Source organism: Lacerta agilis, chromosome Z (genome assembly GCF_009819535.1).
Source record: "Lacerta agilis isolate rLacAgi1 chromosome Z, rLacAgi1.pri, whole genome shotgun sequence".
Lineage (NCBI taxonomy): Eukaryota > Metazoa > Chordata > Lepidosauria > Squamata > Lacertidae > Lacerta > Lacerta agilis.
The window spans coordinates 38,446,546-38,459,227 of NC_046331.1; the positions used below are offsets into that span (position 1 = coordinate 38,446,546).

Sequence of the window (12,682 nt, forward strand, 5' to 3'; positions counted from 1 at the left end):
AGAATCAAAGCCATGAAGGCAGATAAAGAGTTCAGGTGGGGTAGTAACTGCCCTTCAGCAGTTTATTCCTGAACTACTTCAGAGGCTATTTGGTGAGAACTTTAGTGAACTCAATAACCTTTGCTCCTTTTTACCTTCATCCATGTGTCTGTTTTCCCCAGAACATCGCTGTATTTTAAAAAATTTTTTAAAAAACCCCAGGTTTTCACAAGCCACATGGAAAAGTCCCAGCCATATTATTTGAACCAGCAACACAGAGAGACCTGGGAATCCACAGCAGCAAAAGTTTTCTGTTTCCTTTATTCTGACTTAATTCATTCCATTTCATTATTTCTTTCCCTGTTTCTTATTTATGTCAGTGCAATAAAAGGCTTGGAGTTTTGATGAGTGATGCACACATGGCAACATGTCCTTGAGATCACAACTGTGTTGTTGTTGTTGTCAGGTCAGCAGGGACCCAAGACAAGCAGCTTGGACACAGGGAGTCCAGTACCCTTCCTTCCCACTTCCCAATTTATTCTGCTCCCTCACATTCATGGGGAAATCATTAAAATAATGTCAAAAATAAAGGGTGAGATGGCTCTCAGCACAGAGGAGGTTCATTAAATCAGTGTTTTTCAACTAGTGTGCCGCGAGATGTTGCCTGGTGTGCCGTGGGAAAAACTGAAAAATTCGAAAGATTTTTTTTTTAAAAAAAATGTCAAATTTTCGCCCACTAGGCGGGCGCCAGACTGTGTCCTGGGTATGGGGGGGTGGGGTTTTTGACCCCACCCTCGGCCAGCAGGGGCGCCGATTGGCACTCCCTAGGGGGACACCCTCCACTTTTCTAATTGTGGTGTGCCTCGTGATTTTTTTCATGAAACAAGTGTGCCTTTGCCCAAAAAAGGTTGAAAAACACTCCATTAAATAGTCCTCTATCTGCAAGTGAAGCCTGCAAAGGGCTTGTATCGTCTCAGGCAGGAACCTGTTTTGATTGAACTGCAATGGACTGACTTGTTCACCAAGAGGCATTTGCAGATGGAGATAAACATACCTTCTTTCCCAAAGAAGGTGAGTCATCACATCTCTATGAGAAGGAAATAATCAAAACACTGCAATTCTAGGGCAGTGCACGCCCTTAAACATTGGCAGGGAAAACAAAAGCAGAGAACTGTCTGAAAACAATGGGGAACCTTGCTTTAACAAACAATTAAAAACAAAACGGGTTGGTAAGTTGGTAGGCAGATAGATGGACTCTTTTTATATATAAAAATGTGCAGAATGCTTACTTCCCACTAAGCCTGATTGAGAAGGGAAACCCAAATAGGATGATTCTCAGAACACGTTAAAAAAATCATTTGGTGAATGTCCAAATATATCCATAGTTAGGGTGGTTGAAGTGTAAGGTTTATGAACTTCCCAATTCCCACAGTAAACATGGCAAATAGTTGGGAATATATGGTTAAACAAACGGCAGGGGCTGTTAGGCATTTTATTCACTGCCAAAACAACTGGATGTCAGGCTTTGGAAGGTGCTTCAAATCTTAATTTTTCATATCACCAGCCAAGTTGTTTGTGAAAAGTGAAATTCACAGCCAGACTGTCACACATATAAAGCTGTTGGCAGATGGCATTATGCTGGGTGTGGTTTTTCCTAGCACCTTTCAGAAGGACAGCAGGTTAATGACCTGGTGACAAAGAACACTGAACATCAGCACCCCCACCCCCATATTCTGTACAATTTGAATTCTATCCTACCTCTAACATCAACTGAGTGAACTCCTCGTTGCTAAGAAATGAAGGTTTCCAGTCTTGCCTAATCTCACAGGCCTCAGTCTGTGCTGTGATTTCTAAAAGAGAAAACAAGGAGGGCAGGCAAGTTATGATTTTGAGCGGCGCAGGAGTATCAAACACTGTGAAATGTGAAGCCCATTTAAAGAGAGCAATATCAGAAAATTAGACATATTATATATCACCCCTTCAGCCCTGTACTTAGAAGATAATCTAACTATAGACAAAACAGTGAAGAAAAACCTGACAATCATATCTAATGAGGGACGTCTTAGCCATTGAGGCTACTGGCACAAGGCGCCATAGTGCCACAGCCTGAGGAGGGTGCCTGCGCCCTCCAGCCCCGCCAGCAGCCCCACTCTCGCCCACCTCTTCTCGGGCTATCAGCGAGCCTCCCATCGGTGCTGCAGCCAGGGATCCCTGGACGGCAGCACTGCACTGCCACTTCAGCCGAGCAGGCAAAGGTAGAGCACAGCTGGCAGCGTCCCCACCCGCCCCTCCGTGCCCTTCGGCTGCCTGCTGCGCCTGGCCCTGCCCGGCAGAGCGCAAGTTCAGCATCCCCGCCCGCCACACCGCGCCCTCCAGGTGCCCACTGCGCCTGGCCCTGCCTGGGGGAGCGCGAGGGGCGCCAGAGGGATCTTCGCGCCAGGGCGCCGGATTTACTTAAGATGGCCCTGTCTCTAATGACTAGAAATAATTATTGATCTAACTAGGAAACAGGAGAACGCAAATAATGCCATGGCCCAAATCCAAGTTTTAGTTGGCATGGGACCAAATGCATAAGACCGCTGAGGCAAACATGCACATCCCATACTCAGTCCTCAATCATGTTCATGTCTTACTGGTGTCCATGATTCCCAGTCCAGAAACCTCTTTAGTTGCATGCAGTGCTTTTTTTCTGGGGGAGACGCAGGGGTACGCATACCCCTAAACATTTTGTGAATCTAAGTTTGGCCTCTTTGAGGGGCAATATTTCAATATGAGTAGGAAAATGAGAGTACCCTTAAACACTTTTTTTGGGGGGGGGGAAGCACTGGTTGCATGACATTTTTGACAATGAAATAATCTCCCTCTCTTCAACGCCCTTATTGTTTTGGAACAGTTTCTAAGGAGTTGCATGCAGAAGGCCCCAGGTTCAGTCCTGGACATTTCCAGTTAAGAAAGACCATGTAACAGATGTTCTGTAAGACCTCTGGCTGAGGCTCTGTATGCTCTGTCTGAGGCTTCCCCAATCTGAAGCCGGCCAAATGTTTATCGAGAGAGCAATGAGACTGAGAGCTGCTATCTGAACGACAACAGTGTAGTCATCCGGATTCCCAGCATAGGATTTTATTATTATCATTATTATTATCATTTTACTATTTATGTTAAGTTCCAAGGAGCTATTACCTTGAGTTTTAATAGGTTATAAGGTTTTATTGGTAACCATATTTGCTGTATTTTTGTTGGTGTTTGTCTTTTAGATGCTATGGCCAGTCGGCTACGCAAATAAAGTTTGAATTTCTTGGACTACAGCTCCTATCAGCCCCAGACAGCATAGCCAGTTGTTAAGAATGATGGGAGTGGAAGTCCAAACATATGGAGGGCAACATGTTTTGGAATACTACAATACCGTCTCTGCCAAACAGAATAGGCATAAAGGGCTAGGAATCAGCATAAGGCAGCTCCATGTGTTCATACAAGGGTTTTAAAAAGTTTTTAATTAAAAAAAAATGCAAAGGTTGGGTGTTTATTTGCATAAGTACTCATGCAGCTCTTTTAAAAGTATTTATTTTAAAAGCTCAAGGCTCTCCCTTTCTTATGCCTTACCATTTCAAAAGCTTATTATAAAATACATTTGCCTTGGGAATACATGCCCTCTTCCCCCTTTCCCCAAACTAGAGATTATATATCCTGTTTGTTTGTGCTCTTTAAAAAGAGGCTAACTGGGTGGGGTGGGTCACCGGCAAGGCACTGCACACCTTTTAAAGCTTGTAATACGCATTTTAACACATCTGTAGTGCAATATACTTCAGTAACAGTAAAAATAGCAACTACTAAGAAGGGAGGCAGAGAAAAGGAGTCCGCAGGCAGTTCAGGTACCTTTCTGTTTCTGTAAGAAGTCAATGGTCCTCTGCAGTATTGTGGATTTGTCCATCTTGAGTGGATGCCCATGGCCTTGCAGCATGGTACATAGTTCCTTAATAAGGACGTTGAATTGGTCTCTTCTTTTCTTTTCTGACTTGTTGCGCGATGCCCTAGTCAATCGAAACACAAAAGTGCATTGAAAATAATGAAGGTATAATGCAAGAACTGTGAAATCGAGGCTTAGGTCGTGATCATTTCAACATTTTTAAAACAGCCATAAAGACCTGTTTTCTTACCATAGCCTTTCACAGCTAGATTCCAGACTACGGTTATTTTTAGGTGGGGTTCAATTAGATACTGGCATATTCAGGTTGCTCAATTAAAGTTGATTCAGCATTCTTCTGCACAAACCCACTCCTGCCCGCCCCACAAAAGTGAGTTTCTTGCAATAAGGAAACAGATGGGAAAATGAAAGTAACAATTGCTTGATGCAACATTATATGACCTCCCTTAAAATAAGTAAGAATAAGTAGTTGGCATCATCCAAACTCCCTGCAAACTTTCTGAAAACAAATTAGGACAAGTGTTCAAGAAACAGGTCATCTGGAAGCAACCTGTGATTGGGTTACATATATACAATACTGTTCTCTGGCTCTGGAATATTAGATGTTGGTGTACGGTTTGTAAACCACTTTGGGAGGCAACGCCCTGCATTTGGGAGAAAGTCTACAGGTGCAGTCTTCAGGAAACCTAATATAAAATATGTGCTAAGCAGTGCCTCCTTTTTTTAAACTGATAAGAACAGATACTACACTTCACCTTAGGCACTGCACAGCTGGATACTAAATGTTAGGGGGAAGCCTACTGCAGGCATTTGGTTTTGCCAAAGTTGGCCAATTGTGCTTGCATAAACCCAACAGGATTGTGAAGAGCTTACATCCTTAGGAAAGAGTCATTTCCCAGCCCAGTGTCCTCTCTCCAGCAGCACCAAATTCCAGGGGAAAGTGTGGGTGGAATAATTACGACATGGATCCACATTTCAGTTACTGTATTCACCCACAGTTTCTAAAACATCAAAAAGATGCATGTAGCAACTTTTGGGGCTAATGAACTTGGATAGTTTTATTTGATAATTTCACCCTTGTTAGTCGTGATGAAAACGGATGCCATCTTGCACGGTACACAAATCTGTACCACTACAGAATAAGAAATAAGAGTGAGAAACAACCCTTTGGGTTTTGAGCCATTGTTATCAGAAGTGGTATAGTTAACTGTTGTTGCATTTTCAGATAAGGACAGGTGAGCTTGGAGAACGACATGCACCTATATCCATACCTCTTTGCCCTGTCCTTCTCATCTTCGTCCATCAGCTCGTTTACACAATACAGAGTTCTGAAACACAAGGAGAATACGAGAAGCATGAGAAACATTGCCCAATGCTACGAAGGTGGCAATTGCCCAATGCTATGAAGGTAGCAGCTTCATCAACCAATAATTGTTGGTGCTGTTGTATTTGTTGGCAGATTCATTTAGATAAATAACCTGTCTGACCCAAGCTCAGGATAGATAAAAACAAAACAAAACACCCAACTGCACCATTTTCAATATTGTATCTACTTATATACATCTGCAAATAACTTTCATTTTAAAATACCAACGTGACACCATAAATATGACACCATAAGTCATAAATCATAAAATAACATAAACATATAATAAAACATCAGAGTAACTACCTCAGAATGGTTGGGTCACCTTTCAATGAAGCCCTTTAAAGCAAAGAAGTTTTACTTCAGTGTTGAAAACTCTGCACATCTGATGAGAATTACAGAGATCATAAGATGGCCCTCAGGTGTATAAAAAGGTAAAGGACACGGCTGAACCTAATGGTCAGGGGTCCCTTTACCTTTAAAGGAACCTTGACAGTTAAGTCCAGTCGCAAATTACTCTGGGGTTGTGCGCTCATCTCGCTTTACTGGCCAAGGGAGCCCGCGTTTGTCCACAGACAGTTTTTCCGGGTCATGTGGCCAGCATGACTAAGCCGCTTCTGGTGAAACCAGAGCAGCAGACGGAAACCCCATTTGCCTTCCCACCGGAGCAGTACCTATTTATCTACTTGCACTTTGACGTGCTTTCGAACTGCTAGGTTGGCAGGAGCTGGGACCGAGCAATGGGAGCTCACCCTGTTGTGGGGATTCGAACTGCCGACCTTCTGATCAGCAAGCCCTAGGCTCAGTGGTTTAGACCACAGCGCCACTCGCGTCCCATCCTCAGGTGTATAGGGAACCATTAAAAATGCCACTCCTAAAGTAAAACACAACAACCTGGTTCACACATCATGATAGGCCTGAGCTTGCAACTGCATTGCCCTCTCTGGGTTTTTTATGTTAGCATTGCACAGCTGCTGAACCAACGTCCAACTTAACATGTCATATGAACTGGGGATACCAGTTAGCCATACAACAAGCCTTGCATACAGATCATGGTTAACCACGATCCGAGGTTCACAGCTTTGCTTATTGCTGCACCACATTGATTTAAAGCACAGGGGAGAGCAAAGTAGATGAGATTTCTTACTCAGCAGCAGGTGCCTTTACACTATGGTTTGGTTTAGTATGGTGAGTGAGTGCAGCCCATGTCAGATAGAAAGAAGTTTGCTTTTCTGTATCAGAAAGCTAAATCTGTGTGCAAATCTGGTTTACATGTTCAAAACCACAGGGAAAAAATGGGGGTGAAATCACATCTTGAGCGCAATAGAAGTAACTGAAAACAGCTACGGAACGAATTGTTTCTCAGCTGATAACTTGCATTAAATCCATCGGTTCAGAGTGATTATGAGAAATCACATCCCAGTTTTGACAGATGGGCTGTGGCAGACAAACCAAACCACAATCTGTCTCCACACCCTTTTGATTTCACCAGCGTTTACACCGCTGGGAATGACCCTCCCTTTTGAAAAAATCCCAACCAGAACTAATCACAGCCATGCCATCAGAATCATCCTCCATCAGTGACTGTAATGAACCAATCACAACCCCAGGAACTCACAAGCCACTTTCAGCAGTGCGTCCAGAGGACCACACCTAGTGCCCCAGGAAAATTTTTAGGTAGGTGCAACAAAATATTTTTTGCTGCATGGCAACCACCACCTCAAGTGATTTAACAGCTAAATAAGTTTTAAAACTTCACGAGAACAATATGGAAGAAAAGCAGGGCTTTTTTTCCCAGCCAGAACTTGCCAGAACTTAGTTCCGGCACCTCAGGGGGGCGTCGTTGCCATTTTAAGAGAACATGGTGAGTTCCAGCACTCCTTTTTTATAGAAAAATAGCAGTGAAGAAAAGGCTCCACTGTTGTTTATTATGACATTAGAAATACCGCTTCAGAATATAAGGAGAAACAGGGAAATTAAATGTATTGAGGTGGGACCTCGAGTCTATAAATTAAGGGCATTTGCTGAGAATGTGCTGTTGACTCTAGAACAACCTTTGGAGAGTGTTCTCAAAGCATGAGAAAAAAATTTAAGGTTTGGAGAAGTGGCTGGTTTCAAAATAAATTCAGATAAAACCAAAATGTTGGTTAAAAACATGGATGAGCAGCCATTTTTTTATTTTTTATTTAGAAAGGGTGACTGGTTTAAAAATAGGCAAAAAGGGCTAAGTATGTGAGAATTTGGCTGACAGTAAGAAATCTCAACCAATTTGAAAATAATTACATATTTTTTAAAAATTGCATGCAAACGCTGAATTAGATTAGGTTAGCATAGGCAGGGCTAGCATTAGTACCTGGCAATCTTAAGCAACTTCCAGGGTTCTAGCAAGAAGCTCAGGCAACTAGCCTCCATTTCAGTTCCCCCCAGGGTGGATAAAAATCAATGATTTTGTTATAAAAAAATAAATTATGGATTTTTTTTTATTTAAATTGGATTTTTTTAATTTAAATCGATTTCTTTATTTAAATTGGATTTTTTTAAATAAAATGTTTTTGGAGGAAAAAATCTTTCTAAAAATAGTTTTCTATTTAGGTTACATTATAGTCCATAAAGAAGGCTGATCGCCAAAGAATTGATGCTTTTGAATTATCGTGCTGGAGGAGACTCTTGAGAGTCCCATGGACTGCAAGAAGATCAAACCTATCCATTCTTAAGGAAATTAGGCCTGAGTGCTCACTAGAAGGACAGCTCTTGAAGCTGAGGCTCCAATACTTTGGCCATCTCATGAGAAGAGAAGACTCCCTGGAAAAGACCCTGGTGTTGGGAAAGATGGAGGGCACAAGGAGAAGGGGACAACAGAGGATGAGATGGTTGGACAGTGTTCTCGAAGCTACCAACATGAGTCTGACCAAACTGCAGGAGGCAGTGGAAAACAGGAGTGCCTGGCGTGCTCTGGTCCATAGAGTCACGAAGAGCCAGACACAACTAAACGACTGAACAACAACATAGTCCAAAGGCAATAAGGATTTGTTTTTAATTATGCAGCATGAGGCTTTATATGCCATGTTTAAATTTTTTGGTAATGGATTCCATTAATCCATTCACAATGTCATGCTCTTCCAGAGGCTTCTGTAAGATTATTTGAGACAGTTTTTCTAACAAGAAAATATTTCACAGATGCTTGTTTTTACAGTTCTCAAAAGTGTGAAATAGTGTCTGCAGAGGTAACATGCCTTTTCTTCACAGGAAAAATGTTACAAAATAAACAGAGAGTTGAGGGGGAAAAACTTAATCCCATTCTTCTTTTGCAAATTTATATAGACACAATCAAACCCTTACGTCTTAAATGCTAAATTCCAAGAGGTTCAATGAATACATTGTTTGGAGCGGAATAGATTTGTGCAAGTAGCTAAGTGTGAAGCAGTAAAAATGAAAGTGAGCAGAATACTCCACAAGTCTTGGGATCTTTGTGTAATAATTGTGCAAGTCAGTTGCATTGTCTGTGCAACTCAGACTTGAGGCAAGTGCAACCTTTTCCCAGTCCCACTGGGTTCCAACAACTGCACTAACACTTAACTGTACAGAATAGGCACCTGAATGTCAATGCAGATCCAAAGGGGGTTGGTGGTGGAAATAGTAACTGGCGAGACCTTGAAGTGCTTGTTGCCAGTGAACTACCGGTAAGAAGAAGAAGAAGAGTTTGGATTTGATATCCCTCTTTATCACTACCCTAGGGAGTCTCAAAGCGGCTAACATTCTCCTTTCCCTTCCTCCCCCACAACAAACACTCTGTGAGGTGAGTGGGGCTGAGAGACTTCAAAGAAGTGTGACTAGCTCAAGGTCACCCAGCAGCTGCATGTGGAGGAGCGGAGACACGAACCCGGTTCACCAGATTACGAGTCTACCACTCTTAACCACTACACCACACTGGCTCTTATAAATAAAAATTAAATTAAAAAGAGTTCACTGCCTCCAGTCCCTTCTTCCCAGGGCTCGCCTGGCATTGTCCAAACAATAAAGTCTCTACCTGGAACTTTAGTCCTGCAGCAGGAATCCCTGAAGTTCTCTGCTTCAGTCCTTGGTTCCCCTTTTCCAGCTTTCCACCAGCCTGTTCCTCCTCCTCCTCCTGTTCTTTCTGCAAGCCTGTTGCAGCCTAGGCCTACCAACTGTATCTCTCCTCCCCCCTAGAAAAAGGAAGGCCAACCACTCCAAAGCTGGGAGATATAGCCCCTCTGAGATTCCATTACATTTGTGTGTATAGCCTGAGATTTATCACAATATTCTCTCCCTGTAGGAGAAAACCTATAACGTGTGCTAAAACTCAGTCTAAGTTTATTGTGTGTGGTTTTTTTTTAAAATTGTTTAACCACATCCATTAACAAACATGGATACATATGCTCAGTGCTTTTTTTTTCCTTTAAAAAAATGTTTAGGGGTACTCTCATTTTCCTATTCATATTGAAATACTGACCCTCAATGAGGCCAAACTTAGATTCACAAAATGTTTTAAGGGTGTGCCTTCCCCCCCAGAAAAAAAGCACTGCATATGCTATAATGTTACTGTTTTAGTTAAATAAATTGTTCAAATTGTTATTGAGGAAATGATTGTTTTTCTCCTTCCGATAAAGTACAGCAGAAAAGTTGTCCAAATATAAACAGTTAACTAACAATAATGTCATAATTATCTGACTATGTATTTCTAATAGTAGAACCAAATCAGTAATTTTTGATAGAACTGTAAAAACTACTCTGAAAATTTATTATTCCAAAAATGAAACCTTCCTCCGATTGTCAATAATAAGAGGATGCCAGCAAGGTCGAACCTTTCTGTAAAAAATTGATTTAAATCAAATCCACCTTGGTTTCCTCCCCCCCCCCAACTTCTATGATGTAATGTTCCTCTCGGGCACTGTGGCAGCTATACTCTGTCATCCAGTGCTGCTTACAATGCTGCTTTTGGTGCCCCCCCCCCCGGACTGCTGGGTTGCAGCCATAAAAAAGCATTATTCAGAATAGCGGTTTGTACAACCCTCTAAGGAAAATAACAGCAGAGTAGAATTCAAAACCGTAACAACTAATTGCACATGTATTCAATGTCCAAATTAAAAACTATGCAACTAAAACTAAAATATAATATACTATCATGCCTTGATTAAGATATATGAAGTAAATAAAGATAGAAATTTTTAGAAATGAATCAGGTGAATCAATATATAAATTAATATAAAGGGAAATCTGCAATGCAAGAGTAAGTTTACAACATTCTTTTTTTGTGGAAGTCAAATTGGTAACGGAGGGAAGTCAGAGGGGTGTGGTGAGGGGATTTTGGTAGAAGAAGAAGAAGAAGAAGAGTTTGGATTTGATATCCCGCTTTTCACTACCCGAAGGAGTCTCAAAGCGGCTAACATTCTCCTTTCCCTTCCTCCCCCACAACAAACACTCTGTGAGGTGAGTGGGGCTGAGAGACTTCAGAGAAGTGGGACTAGCCCAAGGTCACCCAGCAGCTGCATGTGGAGGAGTGGAGACACGAACCCGGTTCCCCAGATAACGAGTCTACCGTTCTTAACCACTACACCACACTGGTAGTGGGATAAAGAATGAAATTTGGGTAAGGAATAATTACAATGTGATGTAATTTACTGTATGATTTTGATGTATGAAAAGTATTGTAATAATTATAAGACTGTACATAAAGGTTTATTTTTAAATAATAATAATAATAATAATAATAATAATAATAATAATAATCTATTTAGCTGAATTAATTCAACAGAACTGATTAACTTGTTTCAGTGTCACCAGCTTTTCAAAGCCTGGTAGTCACTTACACCTCCAGCCCCACCTCGCACCGCCTCCTTGCCCCCCCCCCAGCTAATCCCCCTGCCCCCCAGGGGGAAGTACCACCCACTGATCTATAAGATTCTCCATGTTACATCAAATCTTTAATTGCTTTAATTTGCCAAGACCTTTCTTTGCCCCGAATCATTTTATTGTCTATCTGTAAGACGTATCATTTCTCTGAAGCAGTTGCTTAATTAGCCAATTTTGTTGCATCCTCTACTCATGTTGAAAACGCCCACACTTTAAAATTATTGAGACGGGAGTGGGAGGGGTTGGGGGTTGCGGGAAAAGCAGAGGACAGGGACATATAGGCACATCTGGAGTCTCAATGATTTAGCTAGGTATCACTGAGGTTAGCTGTCTATCCTGATCGCTGCAAAAAGGAATTGCATGCCCCTGAGAGGAACGTCCTCTCTGACCCATTGAGCAGATTGTGCAGAAGATGGAGGGAGCAAATTCCATAATTTAATGGCACTTCCAACATTTAGCTTCATTGGATGTCTCAGAGCTCCACTGCGATACGAGGGAGATAAACTGGGGTTGCGGCGCTCATCTTACTTTCAGGCCGAGGGAGCTGGCGTTTGTCCACAGACAGCTTTCTGGTTCATGTGGCCAGCATGACTAAACCACTTCTGGCACAACAGAACACCGTGACAGAAACCAGAGCACACAGAAACGCCGTTTACCTTCCCGCCGCAGCAGTACCTATTTATCTACTTGCACTGGCGTGCTTTCAAACTGCTAGGTTGGCAGGAGCTGGGACCAAGCAACGGGCGCTTACTCCATCACAGGGATTCAAACTGCTGACCTTCTGATCGGCAAGCCCAAGGGGCTCAGTGGTTTAGACCACAGAGCCACCCGCTTCCCCCTTGGCTGGAAGAACCAGCTGCACAAATATAAGTTGGGGAATACTTAGCTTGCTAGTAGTACATGTAACACGGGTCAACAATGTGAGTCAACAGAGGGTAGGACCCGAACCAATGGCTTCAAGTCACAAGAAAGGAGATTCCGACTCAACATCAGGAAGAACTTTCTGACAGTATGAGCTGTTCAGCAATGGAATGGACTCCCTCAGGACACTGTGGACTCTCCTTTGCTGGATGTTTTAGTTGAGATTCCTAAACTGCAGAGGGATGGACTAGATGCCCCTCAGTGTCCCATCCAACTCTACAATTCTATGTATGATTTTATACATGCCTGTGATGTCATCTTTACTCTAAACTAAAAAGCCACATATGTTATATGTTTCTATACCACCATTCATTCCAGGATCACAGGGCAGTTTACAATATAAAAGCACAAAAATACATAGAATTATCTCACTCACACACACACACACACACACACACACCAGTTTCAAAGGCCATAGGTCATTTAATTAGCCGATGGCTAACTGCAATTTTTACACTTTTGCAGAGGTACTTTTACACATAACAGAAAGTAGAGAAGTTACAGGTAGGTAGCTGTGTTGGTCTGTCGTAGTCGAAACAAAATATGTTTTTTTTAAAAAAAATCCTTCCAGTAGCACCTTAGAGACCAACTAAGTTAGTTATCAGTAGAAGACCCTAAAGCAA

The 12,682-nt window shown here is 42.1% G+C and overlaps 1 protein-coding gene across 1 annotated transcript in view; it reads right to left on the reverse strand.

Annotated features, from left to right (window-relative positions):
* PASD1 (PAS domain containing repressor 1) overlaps window positions 1-12,682 on the reverse strand; it is a 91,335-nt gene that overhangs the window by 40,373 nt on the left and 38,280 nt on the right. Inside the window, exons 2-4 of the mRNA XM_033138275.1 lie at window positions 5,173-5,229; window positions 3,853-4,007; window positions 1,738-1,829 (exon numbers count right to left, since the gene is read on the reverse strand). Of these exons, the coding sequence (XP_032994166.1) occupies window positions 1,738-1,829; window positions 3,853-4,007; window positions 5,173-5,204 (279 nt within the window). The 5' untranslated portion in view covers window positions 5,205-5,229. The remainder of the gene's footprint in view (window positions 1-1,737; window positions 1,830-3,852; window positions 4,008-5,172; window positions 5,230-12,682) is intronic.